The sequence below is a fragment of the Anabrus simplex genome, chromosome 2, assembly GCF_040414725.1.
Source record: "Anabrus simplex isolate iqAnaSimp1 chromosome 2, ASM4041472v1, whole genome shotgun sequence".
In the NCBI taxonomy this organism is placed as follows: domain Eukaryota; kingdom Metazoa; phylum Arthropoda; class Insecta; order Orthoptera; family Tettigoniidae; genus Anabrus; species Anabrus simplex.
In genome coordinates, this window is record NC_090266.1 from 985,564,000 (window position 1) to 985,580,808 (window position 16,809).

The 16,809-nt window shown below is 35.0% G+C and overlaps 1 protein-coding gene across 3 annotated transcripts in view; it reads left to right on the forward strand.

Moving 5' to 3' along the window:
* Positions 1-8,876, forward strand: part of LOC136864607 (neurofilament heavy polypeptide) — a 382,096-nt gene extending 373,220 nt beyond the window's left edge. For 2 of the 3 annotated variants that reach the window (XM_067141842.2, XM_067141841.2), the window contains exons 7-8: positions 3-479; positions 568-8,876. In XM_067141842.2, coding sequence (XP_066997943.2) covers positions 3-479; positions 568-695 — 605 coding nt within the window. In that variant the 3' untranslated portion in view covers positions 696-8,876. Of the gene's footprint in view, positions 1-2 lie in introns of all 3 variants that reach the window. The other variant, XM_068226359.1, reaches the window with a different exon arrangement.
* Positions 8,877-16,809: the final 7,933 nt, after the last annotated feature.

The window sequence follows — 16,809 nt, forward strand, 5'->3', positions numbered from 1 at the left end:
AGTGGATCTGTCGCTCTACAAAGATGAAGCCCAGTTGAAGAAGAGAGGTCAACCAAAAAAGCCTGTGAAGAAAAGTTCTTTGACTAGCTCTGAATCTGCTGATGAATCTGGTGAAAACCCTGAGGAAGTTTCTGCAGACTCAGAAAATGACACAAAGAAGAAACCTAAGGCTAAGACAAACAAGAAAGTTGACAAATCTAAATCCCCTGCAAAAGAAAAAGTGAAGACAAAAGAAAAAGATCCTACAAAAACTGAGCGAAACTCTGAACGAGACCGAGGCCGAGACCGTGGTTTAACGATTAAACGAAGAAGTGAGTCTTTGTCTAGAAGTTCTGTAGTTAAACCTCCTCCTGAAAAGAAAACCAAATTGGCTTCAGAAAAGAAAGCCAAGACAACACTTCCTAAATCTACAAGGAAATCTGTAACAGTGTCGGTAACTTCTGAAAACCCCATTCCGACACGCTCTACAAAATCCAGAAGTAAGTAAGGATCTGCCATATTCATTGACATGTGTGCAGCTCTTTTAGGACAATGGTTTTGTCATTTATATTGATGTAATTGTTACAGCTGGCCTGAAAGATACTCCAAAGAGTTCACCCTTGACAAGAACTAAGGAACGTGAACGTAGAGTCGTCACAATTAAGGCTAAGGGGAGGAAGTTACCTTCAAAACGTGGAAAATCAGTTAGTGAATAATTTAAAAAAGAAAATACCTCACAGACAGTCCTAACTGATCATGTTAGCATTGTGCGTGCACCAACTTTTGTCTTTTTTAAACATAAAAGGGAACAGTGTTTACCAGCCCATTATTATTATTATTATTATTATTATTATTATTATTATTATTATTATTATTATTATTATTATTATTATTATTATTGGGTTTGGCTAATAACGTGGACTAAATTTTATACTACAAACAGAAATAGAAGTGTTCAGTGGAACGTGAGAACTTAAAAGCACATTTCCTTTTAAATAAATGATATATATTAATTTGTGCTGAAGTGGATGGTTGATTATTACTGTAACATGGTTGGTTGAACTTCAAGGAATATCCTCTTAGTGAAATTGTAATCATAGTTTAACAGTTTTGAAAACAAAAACTCCGTGCCACAGGAAACCAGGAAGTGACTTTCGTATTGAAAATTATTGTCTGTGCTTTTTTTTAAATTTTTTTTATACCCCGCCCGCTCTGTGGTTTAGCAGAGCTGGAAATTCCCTTGAACTTGTGTTGAAAGTGGATGTATTTTACCATGTTCTACTAGAACATAACCGTGCATGGTTCTCCATACTGTGCAATTAATGTATGTTGTGTTGGATGTACAAGAGATGTTCTGTGGACTTCATAGTGGTATTGATATTTTGATAGGTTTACTGTGAAAACAGTAATAAAAATTATTTTATTCACATGTTAATTTTTAACAATACATTCAATACATTCAGATATTGTCTGTAGCAAATTTTTAAAGATACATGAATATTTTTATTTGTTAAAATTTTTGTCCTACAGCATGCTCTTTGTGGGCTAGCTTTCCATTCTATCCATCCTTCATGAATTTCCTTTTATGGGTGGGTAGATAAAACTGTATAAAATGCAGTGAGAAGATGATACTTCTCTATACCAAAAGTATTTTTGATCTTAAACGTTTTAGACTTTAGACTTTTAGTTTTATTGTATTTTTTTTATTTTAATTTTTTGTTTTGTGAATAGTGCACATTGACTTTTCTATTAAAATATTCTATGTTGATATTTTGTTTTCTTCAGAATCTACAATTTTACAAATAATGTAGAAATTACATTTAAAAGGTTACTATTGCTCATTTGTGTGTGCATATAAAGTTATTCCTTTGGTAACGTTTGCTTTGTGAATTGAATATTGTGGGGCAGTTATCATTTATAAATCCTATTCTAAAAGATGATCATGGCTACAAATGAAATTTTCAGTCTACATGACATTAGAGGAAACTTGCTTTATGGATGGAAATTCATATGAATTACTAGAAATTGCTCTTGTTAGCATGCATATAGTACATGAGTGTGTAAATGACTTTTCAAAAAATTTTTTTTTTTAAATTGAGCATTATATTGAGTTTCAAAAATTTTGATAGTTTCTCTGTTGTGTAATATGAGAACACATTACTCCATTCAGTAGCACAGATTGATTTTACAGTTCCTGCTGCATTTGCCTTTCTGACAATGTGAAGGATAATATAAAAAGGTTGAGAGATTATTGATTTTTGTATTTTGTCAATCTGAATTATATTTTTGGTATTTTTGTTAATTGATCATTTTGAAATTAATACTTTTTACTAATAACAAGCGATTGTTTGCTTGCAAAAGTACTTGAAATTATTTAAATCCATTGTCATATGACTACTTAATTCTCTTTTTTCTTTGGAATGTGTATAATAAATGTTTGCGGTATGTGATTTCAGCTATAATGGATAATACAGCATGCTACTTTTCAGATATTTACACTGGTATCAAAGATGATCTGTTCCTATATACTGAACCTCTTTCATAATTTTGTGTGAATTACCCTTGTAAAAAACATTTCTGTATAACTGTAGATAAGTAATATTTCATTTGAAGCCATAGAATCATAAGTTATGGTTTTTTTTTTTTGCCCCTCATTTCATTACATGCATCAAACCTTCAAGGCAGCATAGAGATAACATCCTGGAGGAGGTTAGGGTAAGGAAATTGCAAATTTACCAGTGCAAGGACTCAGCAGAAGATATTGCACAAGTGTCAGATATTCTCAGAGTAGAATATTAGTTTATTTCCCATCTGTGACTGCTGTGCCTTTGCCCATTTCTTGTTGAATCCTTCGCTGTGGTTATTTATAGAAACTACTGATGTTAGTTGTAAGTTCATCACTGGTCATGAGACAAATATTTGTATGTTGTAGACATTATGATGTCTGAGATGATGTGCAATTCTTGTTCTCGCAAATCATGTGCAAATGTAATTTGTTTCCTGTTGGCAAACCTGCACACCCTATTACTATTTACCAGAAAATTATAGCCCCCTTTATCATCCTCTGTGTTTATTTCTGAGATGTATTTGATGTCTGCCACATATGCATACCAGTATCATATATTTGAAAATCTGAGTTTATACAGACATAGAATGTGCCATATTTCTTAGAATGAATTTTTCAGATGTGGGACATGTTCATTCATGGATTTTCTGTGAATTAGAAGTACCAGTGGGAGCTTTTCTAAATGTTGTGTATAGAATTGTTTAACATTCTTCTGGGCATATGAAAGAAAATGTATTATTTACTTACATGTTGGATCTATAAATAATTGGATATTGTTCATGATGTATGTGATGAATTGTGTTTCTTTATGTGGCCTTTACTGGTGTGGTTCCTTCATCAAGAATGATACAGTCACTTTGTTCTTTATGAGCTAGTTAAGGACTTGTTTTTTTCTTTATAACAAAATATAAATAACATGGAATAAATTGGAGAAGCCTATACAGTGAAGTAAACATCCTCACTGACAACGAACATAACAGTGACAAAGTATTAAGTACTCAATCTATGCTGTTATCTTGCATGGAATTAAAAACAAAAGAGCAAATATGATAGGAACTAAAATGTAGATAATTTCTTGTGCAGAATCTTCCCTGTTCATTTGCAACTTATTTTTTTAAATTGCTTTTGTATCATCTTATTGTTTTCTGTCATTCTTTAGGATTCATATCTGTAAATTACTTATTCTGTAATTGTTCTTAGTTAAAGTATTTTCAATTGACGAGTTTCCTTTTTTATTCCTGGTTGTTATGTATAACTTGAAATCCAGTTTGTGGATCAGCACTTGTAGAATTTAGACATAAATTAATACAGTGAAAAGATTGATGCTCTGAGACCCCTTTTTCTTGAACCTAACAAAGTTGAGAAAACTCCTTGCATCATGAAAGTGTCACTGATAAATATTCTACAAATTATTAGGGTAACATAAATTCTTCAAGCCAACATGAATATAAAGTTAACAAGAATATTTGCAGAGAATTCAGCATCTTCGTTAACAAGGGAAAGGGACCAGATCCATCTATCCAAATATTTTCTACTGTCACATTTCAGTGAATCGTTTTGAATGTATTTCTTTGTAGTATATATTCAAAATGGAGGTTTTTTCCTTAATCCCTCTTAAATATCACAGATGCTTTTCTGGATTATTTTTAATATTACAATGTGTTTACCAGTCTCGTATGAATTAGTTTTGAAGCTAATTAAATTCAATTGTGCATGAAGTTTTTAATAGTAGATTATGTAATATTAATGTTTTATTGTGAGAGTATTGCAGTATAAAATTGTACTTATTTTTAGGAGCAGCTTACAGTTATCTCAATTCAATCTTCTCACTTTGAGCATGACCAAAGTGGTGTCCTTTATTTTTTTATTTTCTTTAATCATTGTGTAGCTAAATATAAAGTATTTGCTTTTATGTTATGTTATGTGTTGTACGTTAAATTTTCTAAATCCATGTTATTTTTCATTAAAATACTTTTATTTATGGGGTGAAATTAGGTTGTAAATTCTGTATGAATGTCAAGGAACCCAAAAACTGGGTGTAGATATTGCACATCTTTCTTCAGTCGGTATGCAGTTTGTGTGGTAACTGTTCTTTGTTTATTTTAGAGGCTTAGTGTCTATCAAGAGTTGCTAATCCAGTCAAACTTCTTTATATTCACTCAGTATTAGTGATTGATTTGCAACTCCTGGATTGGCATTACTTATCTTGATCTGAATTACTTATACCATAATGTGGATTGATTTAGAAATTACATTTATCAGCAGTGCCGTAGGAAGTTCAGATCATCTTCATTATGGTAGCAAAAATTCAATCAGTCTTGTGCTCTAGTCGCATTCTGATAAGAATTCAGAAAAGTTTGGCAATAACCATTGCAAATGTGGGCCACTTTCTCTAGTATATCAGTTCTGTTTACCAGAATATTTTTTGTGAATAATTTAATTAAAGTCTAGAAATATTAGTCCACTGCTCAATAAACAAACTGTTTGTTCACTTGACTGCCTCCTTGGAAAAAATAAATGTATAAAAGAAAAAACCCTTCTTAAAGCAGTAAAAGCTGCTTGTTAATTCTGTGTTTTTACTACGGTACTGCTGTGTGTGTGTGCGTGTGCGTGCGTGTGGGGGGGGGTGTACATTATATATTATTTATTATTGTGGTTGCCATGACATGAATCCTTGTGGAAGGTATTATTGTAAGAGATCATAGTTGTACCAGATTGGGAATTAAGGCATTTTTATCATCAGTTTTTCATAATAAGCAGATATGTCTATGTGCCTTTTTGTGATTCATCAAGTGAATTTACTACACACATCAGATCATCCTTGGGTGTTCAACTGAATGTGATCTATTGTGATTAAATGGATTGTATTACAGTTTCATGTTAAGTTGCTTACTTCCTGTAATATTTGTTCATAGTGATGTTTAGTAAGAGGCAATTATTTTCAGTTTTCTATTATATTGTCACCTAAAGGAAATCATTTCAATCTGTGGGAAGTTGCAAGTTCAGTCAGTGTGGTACTTCCATTTCAGACTATAACGGACATCATTTATTCACATTTACTGATATCTGACAATATCTTCTAAGACATTAATGCAGAAGTATGGAGCCTTTTAATTGTCATATTTATAAAAATCTCTCTCCATTAATTAATTAGTTGCTTAGAATGTTTTAACCTTTACTGTTTCAAGCACTAATGTGATTTTTTCCTACTGAACTTGGCACAAAGAGCACAATTCTCTTATAATTTCTTGGTTTCTTTTTAATATATTCACAGGTTTTAAAGCTAAAAGAATTTTAAAATAGTCTTTATATGTACATTCTTGACAATGATTTATTTATAAAATGAATATGCTGGCACAGGAATGGGAACCGTGCCTTTAAGCAAATTTTAAAATTATAGAGAAGTACCTATAAACTCCAATGTCCATGAGTCTATAAGTATTCTTTCTATTATGAAAACTTCAGTTTTTGTGACTTCTGGTCAGAGTATGGCTGAATAAGCTTGGGACATTGTCTAGCAATTTAGGTTCCCTCTTCACTTGAGAACAGGTTCCTTAGTCTGAATATTTGGACTGATGACTTCAGTATTAATACCCCTGAACTTTAATGATCAATTTATCAGTTGTTTTAATTAAGAAAAATGTTCACAACTTCTTTGAAGAGAAAACCCCCAAGTTTTTTCCACTCATTTTTGATATTATATTGCTTAAGATTGGTGTATTCTTTTGATACACCTTTTTACTGTATAATTGCTGTTTACTTCTTATCTCTCCTCTGCAGTTCACCTGGTCAATGGTTTAAATGAAATTTGTAAACTTAAAAGGGATGTATTAATGTACTGTTATGAACCTGTCTATTGATACATTGTATCTCCCGACAGTTATAAATGTACCTCTTCTGCATGATAAGTTACAATCATACGATCCAAGACTGCATGATATTGGTTTTATCTAATTATAAATTTTATTAAGTCAATTTTAACATTCACATTTAATGTATCAGAAGCATAGTTTTTCATTTCTTGGAAAATATTTTGTGACTGGCTGGATTGCCTATTTTGTACATGGTATTATTTTAGCTTTTCATATTCATACACAGCAGCGTAATCAATTCATCTCACTCTTATCTCCTCACATACATCCCCATGTCTTCTGTCCATACATGCGAATGCCTAACTGGGTGACAAGATATGAAAGAACATTTGTGTGCAGAAGGGGAGTGACTAAGTGGATTAGTTGCAGAATGAACTACTTCATTGCAATTCATCAGAATGAACAATCAGAAAATCAGTACCCTTACTTTGTAAATCAAAATGTGTACAAAGATTGTCTCTGGAACTTAATATGAGAAGGACTGTGTTTTGTGAATTTTCCATGCAGCCATATTCTTGCTCTTGTGTAATAAAAATGCAGTTTGAATGAGCTAAGAAAGTAAGAAACTTCAGTGGCAAGAAATTAATTCTTGCTTAAAACCAATAACAGTTATTTGAATTTTTTTTTTTTTTTTTTTTTTTTTTTAAGTGAAATTTCTTCATTCTCAGCATCAGAAAGTAATTTGTACACTAGAAAGACATTGATTTCTTGAACAAATATTTCATATAACCTATTTTCAATTGGGGGAAATAGAATGTGGGAGGGTACTTTTGCAACCAAGTGTGCTAACACACTCTGCAATAGCTTTCGGATGCCAAAGTTCAGTGGTCGGGTCCAGATTTTGACAACTCTCCTGGGTGCAGTTTTGTTTCCAGCTTTTCCCCAGCCATTCCAGGAAAATACTGGAATATTATGTACTTGCTAGAGTACGTATCCTGAACTTAGATGAGGCACCTGAATACCACAGGTTATTTTACAGTTATTGTACATGTCCTTAACTCCTGAAATAAATCAACAATTAAAACAGCAAAGGAATGGGGTAGAGCTGAGATTGAAAATGAAAGCCGAGCCCTACAGTATTACAGTGACAAAGCAGTATATTACAAAGGAATGAAACTTAATTCTAGAATTGCTACTCTCTCTTTGGTTTAGAGGATTATTTTCAGATATTGGACAATGTAGGCTTCAAATCAATTGCTACAATTGGAAGATTTTCTGCAATTTTAAACAAGGGTAATGATGTGTATGAATGATAACATTGGACAAAATTCTTTCAATTGAGAAACAGAAAATTGGAATATCAGAGTTATCAGATTAAATTTGTGAATGCTGATTCATCTTAATTTATGTTTCTTTGTATGTGTGGTATAGCAATGCATTGGTCTGAATTTCTTTCAGTGATATTATATGAGGTTGAAATATTTGTAGTGATGTTAGTTTGTATGGTGCTGGTGTGATGATATAAATTTTAAAATATTCAATGAATGAACAAGACCTTTCTTACACTAAAGCTATGAGTATCTGCAGCACTGTTGAAGACCATCTTCTGTGAATCTACATAATTTTGATATAGCCCTCCAATTGCATTATACCCTCAATTATACTTCTTTCCTCATTTCAATTTTTATTTTCCTCTTAAAAACTTGAAAATAGGTCATATATTTGAACTGCATTACATATTTCCAACTTTTACTCTGAAGCAGCTTTCCTACTAGACTATTTTACATTTATCTGCTTCCAGATTGCTTCCACTGTCCTGTTTAATACACATTACATCAAATGGTATTGAAATAAATTTATATTTTTGGTACAATTTTACTTTAATTCAATTTACTTTGACAAGCTCTCTGATTTTTTTTTCATTTTAATAATGTAGAAATGTTTTTGTGTAGTTTATCGCTTAGTTCTCTAGAAAATGACAACAGTAATTTACAAACACTCTATAAGAGCGTTTCTCAAAATATAGAACAGGCTATACGTTTGTATGGTAGATGGATATAAATAATCCTGGTTAAAGTATTTCACAAGGATTTATGGTGCAATAATGCTGCTCTCATGGCAAATAGACCCCATAATTTTATGACAGTACAAGGTAAAGAAGCAAGTTGTGACTGTTTTTCTTCTTTGTCTTGCAGAAGTCTTATAGATGGAAAAAGAACTTAGTACTGATTTTTCTGGCTTGATGGGCCATTTTTATAGGTTATTTGTTACATTATTTTGACAGACTCTACTATGTAATTGATGATATTTTAACATTATTGTAGGCATCATTATACCAAATCTTTTAAATGTAATTTCTATGTCAACATTTCTCATTTGATTCACAGTTTCTAGAAAAAGTGTTTCTAGTATTTCATTTTTTTCATCACCTTAGCAGTAGTTTGCACAGTTATATTATAAACTATCATATTTTTGTAACAAAGAATCAAATATAAAGCCTTAATAAATATCTACCTGTAAATTAATTTTCTTTTCAGCTTGCTGTTATTTCCCCTCCTGCCTTTCTTTTTAACCTGCTTGGTTATAGTGGCTAGTAATGCCCTCTGATAAGAATAAATGCATAACTGTAAAGGAAGTACATATAAATATTTTTACAATTGTAATACTTAACAGTTACTTTTGTGTCTCTTGGTTGATCATGCTGCAGATCGGGCACGACGGGCCTATGTTTGGTGTATTAGCCGGGCTAACACCATCTAAAACGAAAGATCAACGAATTTGACAGCAATATATTACGGGATATAAATTGTTTATTTAATACCGTTATACTATGTTATAACAAACAAAAAGCCTAATTCTCTTCTGTATGTATAACACTTTAAGTGACAAAAGCTATGCATCTGTCGAACGATGAATATATGCCAATTGTGCACTCTGTTTGCCGTTTCTCCAAGGCAGACATGAGGAGCTTGAATGTAGTCGGGGCACGCTTGCGCGTTCAATACACTTGGGAACATAGCCCGGAGCTGAACATGTTGGCTAATAGGCTTGCGTGTTTGCCCCAGGCGAGAGGCTACCTTAACAGTAATCGCTTGCAGTGTTCATTGGCGATTGTTATGAATGTGTCTTGTACCTGCAACGGCTTTGTTGTTAAAGGGAGATTCACTTATGATGGAGGACGAATGCGGCTGTGATATTGAAGACTTAAAAAACATTTGTTCTCTAGCCAAACTTTCTCTGCTAAGAAAAAAATCATAGACCGTACGAGACCCGCTCCTAGTATATCAGCTCTTATAACAGAAAGAAGAGGCAAAGTGTGTCGTTTTGATGATTCCTGGTACACAAATGATACATGGTTGTGTGGCTGTAGGAAGTCATGTTGCTGGCTTTACGTTTTATTTTCAACATACAGGAAAGTTTGGATAACAAAGGGAGTTTGTGATGTTGACAGCTATTATGTACAAAAGAAATGACATAAACAGTTTGTAGACCACATTAATTCCAAAATAGCTGTACTGAAGTTCGGTGGCACTAGTGTAGAGGAATCCCAGTCTTGCCTTCAAAATTCATCAGGACAAGCATAATGAAAAGTAAAAGTATGCATGGAAATAATCAGTTGTCTAATAGATGCTGTTTCTGTCCTGGCAGAGAAATTTTGAAGGCCATACTGTAAACCATGACTCAATTGAAATTTTGTTGAATTGCTCCATTATAGAGCCACTTATGAGGGAAAAGTACAAAACCATTTGGAAACATTTGCTGCTTTTCTTAGTATTTCCCATGATATCCAAAACGACTTAATTGATTCCGCCTCAGAGATCAAAAAAGCACCATTTGTAACTGTGATAGAAGATGAGGCCACGGGCTTAAACATCACAGCTGTCGTCTGTGCTTCATTATGTTACACATGGTGGTATTATTCAGGAAAGATTTGTTAGATTCGTTGATGTAAGTACCGATAGCTCTGCCCAGTAGCGGCTATTGGAAATTAGAAGTGGGGAGGGGGGCAAAAGTTAACAGACAAAAAAAAAGTACCATGCTTTGTGGGATATCATAGGTAATAAATTTCATATTAATCTGTATTGAAGACCAATATAGTGTAAAACAAAAGCTAAAGGTTTCCACCTATTCATTGCTGTTTGTTATAACCATAAATAAGTTACATGTATTTGTTGAAACTAGTTTTGGTCCTACCAGAGACCATCATCACTCAAAATCAAAGTAAAGGCAAGACATGAATAAAAAGCAAAAATATATATACACTGTAACCGGAACGCCCGTACTTTAACTTCAGCGAAGAGCAGTCCATGCTAGGAACTACAGAGAGAAGGGTATTTGTGCAAGTTCTTTTTAAGTTAAACTCCTTGTTTATTCAAGTTTGACAAAAAAATATCACATTTTACAGATGTGAAGAATGGATTTTAGAAAGTCCAAGCATTGGTTGGAAGAAAGACTGTCCCTCGGCGTCGGCGATGTACCGCATCGTTGGGACTCCTTCCCTCTCACCATGGATCTCCTCTCATCACCATGGCACTACATTATCCCATGGCGATTGACGGATCTTGAAGTACTGGTGAGGATCGGGATCGAACTTGAGAGTCTGACGCCTGATGATCGTTTGCGTGCAATGTGGAATAATTAATTTAGAATTCAATTCCACTGAGATCCCATGAAGGGAGTAAAGAAGAATATAGGCATCGCACAGTATGTCAACGAGATCTGATACGACACTTCTCTACCGCACTGCTCCGAATATTATTACACAACACAGTTCGTAGAATCTACAAGTTCCACAGTTCACCATGAAAGAAAGGGATCAACAAAATTCAACGTAAATAATATGTTAGTCGTTAGATGCACTTGTCGACGTAACTCAAATTAATAGAGCATCACAGTTTGTAATGAAAAAGAAAATTAACAAAATCCAAAAAATGAAACGATCGTTCGATACACTTGTCGACATAACTCAAATTAATAGAGTATCATACAGAGGTGCCAACTATTACGGATTGTTTGTGATGATTACGGATTTCACTTCACGATTACGGCATTACAGTCCATGAAAAATGATTATGGAAAAGCAACATTGTCACGATACAAATTAATTTCTATAAAAAAAAGGAAAGAAGTAAGAAATGTTCAATCCCTTGGAGCATTCCTGGTCATCCCTTCTCGTTTCAATGTTTGTAAGGTGGCAACTAGAGATATTTGGTCGTCACTTCCTTTTGTTTACCCCGCACGTTGTGAAATCACGGCCAGCTACATAGATATATGCTGCTCTCTTAGCTAGAATGATGCATCAAGTCGGCTGTGAAGTAGGCTCTGCTGTTCTCCAGTGCGTGCATTTGGCTCTTTCTCTGTTGTGTGAGTAGAACGAGTGGTATATTTAGTACGTTTCAATTCTAATTATCCTAGTCATTGATTCGAAAAGAAGTGATTGGTTTTGTAAAATGAAGCGGAACAATTGTCAGTCATTTTTATAGGTCATTTCTTCTAAGAAGACTGCAGCGTTACAGAAATATCAAGACTGTTACACAAAGGAATGGCCATGCCTACTTACTTCACGTGTTAGTGAAAACCACGTGTTCTGCAGTGTGTGCGATTTCTCTGTGGCTCACGGTGGATGAGGTGATTGCAGAAGACGCGTAGAATCCAAGAAACATCACATATACGGTGAATCGAAATTATGAAACCAGTCTGTTTCATCGTTCTTTGTAAAAAGTAATGAAATTGCGCTGACAAATGCCGAATTGCTGTTCACATTTCTTTTGGAGCATAATATTCCGTCATCAGTTTCAGGCAACGCTGGAAATTTTTTTAGATCAATGTTCCCCAACTCTAAAATATCTCAGAAATATGGTTGTGCAAGAACTAAAACCTCTGCTTTAGTTCAATACACGGCATTTCAGGCAAAAAAGGAAATAAGTGAACTTATGCAAATAACGCCTTTTTTTTTCTAGTACGGATTCAAATGCAGTTAAAACTTTATCCTATAGTTGTCTCTTCTATTGTTATTGTTAGAGAGTATCGACAATACAGGTGAGGGAATTTTCTGATATTAACAGTAAATTGTCTTCTTTAGCCATTCCATGGGAAAATTGCTTTCCTTTTTCTTGCCAAATTTGTGAAGGACAGGCATTCTTTTGTTAATGTCCCGGATTGTTCATGTTATCTCATACACATCTGTGCACAAAAAGCAGCAGCCCAATTACCAGTCAATGTAGAGAACTATTGGTTCAGTTATATTACTATCTTGATAAGAGTTCTAAAAGGCAAAACACTTTGAAAGTATATCAGGCTGTTTGTGGCACAGAGGGTCACAAAATTTTGAAATATGTCGGTACCTGTTGGCTTTCGCTTCTTCAGTCTATTGATAGATTTCTTGAGCAGTGGGAAGCTTTGACACTCATGTTTTATAGTGAGCCCTACCATAAAAATGAGAGCACAAGGAGTTTGAAATTGTAAAATCTTTCATACGAGACCCACACACAAAACTGTTTTGCTACTTTCTTCAGAGTACACTTCCTGTCTTTAACCCTTATGTTTGATACATAATGTTGTTCAATTCAATCACCGTATGTCACTGTTGCTCGCTTAGCACCACCCGGGGGACACGTGCAGGGCAATCAATAGGTACAATCCTGCGGACGTGAGCAACGGTCATCCCCCTTTAACCCTTATAGGACCAGCTGACGATATTTCAATATTACGATATTTCCTTTCCAGAAATCTGATAAATCTAACAAGTCGTCAGAGTTCTTGTCGAGTTCTGCCTACAGTTCGCAACTTATCATACGTTTACGAGAAATACTTATTATTTACAAAGGAGATGGCTGTATCACTTGAAACTAAAAACAAAAATCAAAATAATTATCTACTTGGAAAGGAGATACCGTAAATAAACAAACGATAAAACTGAGAAGAGTACACTAGGTTACTTGCTGCCTCAGTCATAAGATTATTATTAATAATAATAATAATAATAATAATAATAATAATCTTTAGCCCTTATAGGACCACCTGAAGAACTGTGAGTACCAAATGTAAAGAATGATGCCTTGGTGTGTGCATTGCGAATCATATTTGTAAATGAGTTTTTGTAAGGGTGGAAAACAACTGGAAACATTTTAAAACATTACTGTGTCATTTTCAGTGTGTTATATTCTAGGATTGTATTGGTGTTATTCAGAGGTTCTGGCTTTGCATCTGTAAAATGTAGGAAAACAATGTGTGCTTACTGCTGTGCTGGTTGTTCTTAGACTTCAGATAAAGTTGACAATACAAATATTTTGTTAATTAATGCCGATCTGAACTCCAATAAAATTTATAATAGGGAAATTGAAGTATGGAACGTAAATAATACATCTGCCATAGATAAATTTTTCTTAGTTTGTAAGCTACAGATATTTCATTTCAGCATTTAGAAATCATTTTTAGTATATATATATAAAATATTGTTTATTTTAAAATATTATTTTTGTTCAAACTGCCTCTGTTTACATCTCATAATAAAAAGGGTTGTTTGCTCAAGATTATGATAATAGAATCGTGAAGGAACCTTTATTACAGACTAAGTTATAAGTTTCTGAAAGGAGATGTGAAAAATATGCCTCGAACGCCTTGGTCTTTTTCGCCATACCACATGCTAACAGCTGGTCTTCTTAGCTGCGCCCACCTTGAATGTGCCTGGTCCTAAAAGGGTTAACTCGGTGAATTTATTTCTGCAACAAGATGCTCCAGCCATACATCTTCTTAGGAGGAAACTTACTGGTCTTTTAACTGACATGTTCTATTCAGTCAGAATCTACCTCCCTTTTGAGTGTTGAATTCAAGAGGAAGAGATACCAGAAAGCCCATGAGGACTTGGTAATTGGAGCAAAAGCCAAGGCATGCTTGAAAAATAATGACTGTGATGGAAAGATGTTTTATCATCCTGTAAAAGAGTTTTATATGGCAGCTTCCAGTTACATTATCAGGAAATTTCCCCTTGATGATGAATTTCATCATGCTGAAGTTGTAGACATCTCTCTCAGAATGAAGGTTTCCGGTTTATCTCTTGAATATTTTGTTCGAAGGTTCCCAACTTTGGTCAAGGAAAGTGAACATGACAAACTTGAAGAGGAATTTGCAATTTACCAGTGTGATACTTTCCCTGAATATATTGTACATGGACCTAACATGGATGTGAATTGGGGCAACATTGCAGAGCTTAAAAATGAAAGTGGACAAATTTAAGTATAAAACCTTAAGTAATGTTGTATTTGCAATACTAAGTGTACCTAGCAGGAACTCTTCCACAGAAAGAGTTTTCAGTATTGTTAGGAAAAATCAGACCGAATTCAGGCCTACATTAAGTACATCTACACTGGAATCACTTATGGTTCTGAAGACAAAAATATCATGTCAGGGGGAAGTATGTTTAAGAAAACCTACACTGAAATGCAACTCCTGGGTGCGAAACAAACTACAATGATTTTTTTATTGAAGAACTGACAGGTAATGAACAAATTTCAGCATGTAATATGATATACTTTAGAATAGATTGCTGTAGGAAAGGGCAGTTGGATTTGACTTGTACACGTTTTGTGGTGGTGGTGGGGGGGGGGTCTAGTTAAAAATGGGATTACTGATAACCCACTTCAAAGGTTGGCAACTCTGATTATAGTTCACAAGATCTTGAACCTTTTCTGACGCTAAGGCACAGTTGTACAAAAATAAATTAAAGCACAGTTTTTACAAAATAAATACAGAGTTTTGTAAATGAATTAAAGCACATTTTTTACGGAATAAATTCTGTTACTATAATGTTACAGTTTATGCACCGGGCGAGTTGGCTGCGCAGTTGTGATCTTGCATCCGGGAGATAGTCGGTTTGCATCCCACTGTCGACAGCCAGCCTTGAATAGATATCTCCACAGCTGACCCGCACACCGTAGCAGCTGGGAATACACGCAGATATCCGTAGACCGGGCAGTGTGGTTTTAAATTTGACAATATTTTACTTTCAGTTACTCCGCTATCCCACCGCCGATTTTGATGAAATTTGGTATACTTCCCTTTGTTATTAGGGGCTGCACGATGATGTGGTCAGAATTTTTATATCACGTTCGATACTGGAGATAATGAAATGGAAGATTGGAATGCTCGGTGGCTACGTCGTCTGTCCTTGGCTGGCTCTCTTGCAGTGATCGGGTTGCATGCCTAGCTGCTACATCCGTCACCCGCGTGCACAGCAGTTTTTTCAGTCCACTCGTAGTGGTCCTATAAATAGGGGACAGAATTTTGCATAAATTCTCTGCTCAGGATGAGATACTGAAGGTTTTCTGATTAATATAAGGTCGCCGACTTTCAAAGGTTGCCTGAAGTTGTGGTGTCTTTGTTTCCTCTCACGGATTTGCGCATCATGTCCCAGTTTTCTGAGTGTATTGGTGATGCGGTTTTTCTGACAAACTGCTGCATTCTGTGGAATAGGCAAAATCCGATCCCACGGTCTATCGGGAGTGGTCTTTGCGTACCCTCGTAGGAATGTCTGGGATAGACTCGTGAACGATAGTATTGACTATCCTTTGCATGATGGGGAGAACCTCGACCCATTTCCAATGTTGTGCACCACAATATAGCCTGCAAAATCTAGTGATTTCATGCATAATTCGTTCAGCTGGATTGGCTGCTGGATGTCTAGTTCATTATGTACCTAATTCCGAGGTCTTCTAGCGCTGCTTGAAACTACGGAAGTAAACTGTGTTCCGTAGTTAGTTAACAGGAACTCTGGCTTCCCCATCTCAGGAATGATGCTTCGACAAATTCTCCAAAGGATGTTCCCAGCGTTCGCCTTCTGGATCAATAGCAACATTGTATACTTGGAGAACACATCAACAGTAACGACGATGTGTCGGTTGCCATGTGATGCTTTGGGCAGGGGCCCATACAGGTCCAGTGTGGAGATCTCGCCTGGTTTCTCTGGAATCAGAGGTTTTGGAAATTCTCCAAGTAGCCTGTTATTGGACTTGACCCTCTGGCAAATGTCGCAAGTCCGGATAATGTTACGTACGTCACTTCTCAGGTACTCCCAAGTAAATCGTTCCCTGATCATGTTCATGACCTTGTCTGTTCCAGCATGTCCTGCAATCGAGTGACAGTGCCACACAATAGCTGTCCTGATCCTAGGTGGAGCATAAATTCTATGTTTGGTTCTGGTATGATCTAAATGTGAAGTAAACCATCATGATGATAAAATTTTTGAGCTATCTGCGATATACGGGGATACTCGTCGTCATCTAAAGGAATGGAGCCTTTGAAGTAGCGAATGAGTTCATGAATTAAAGGATCTATTCCCTTTGTTTGAGGTAGATACTTTATCTTGCATAGGAATTCTTCTTCTTCCTCAGTTATGACTTCTATTTCATGGATCGCGATTTCATCTACAGGATTGCGACTTAATGTGTCTGCAAG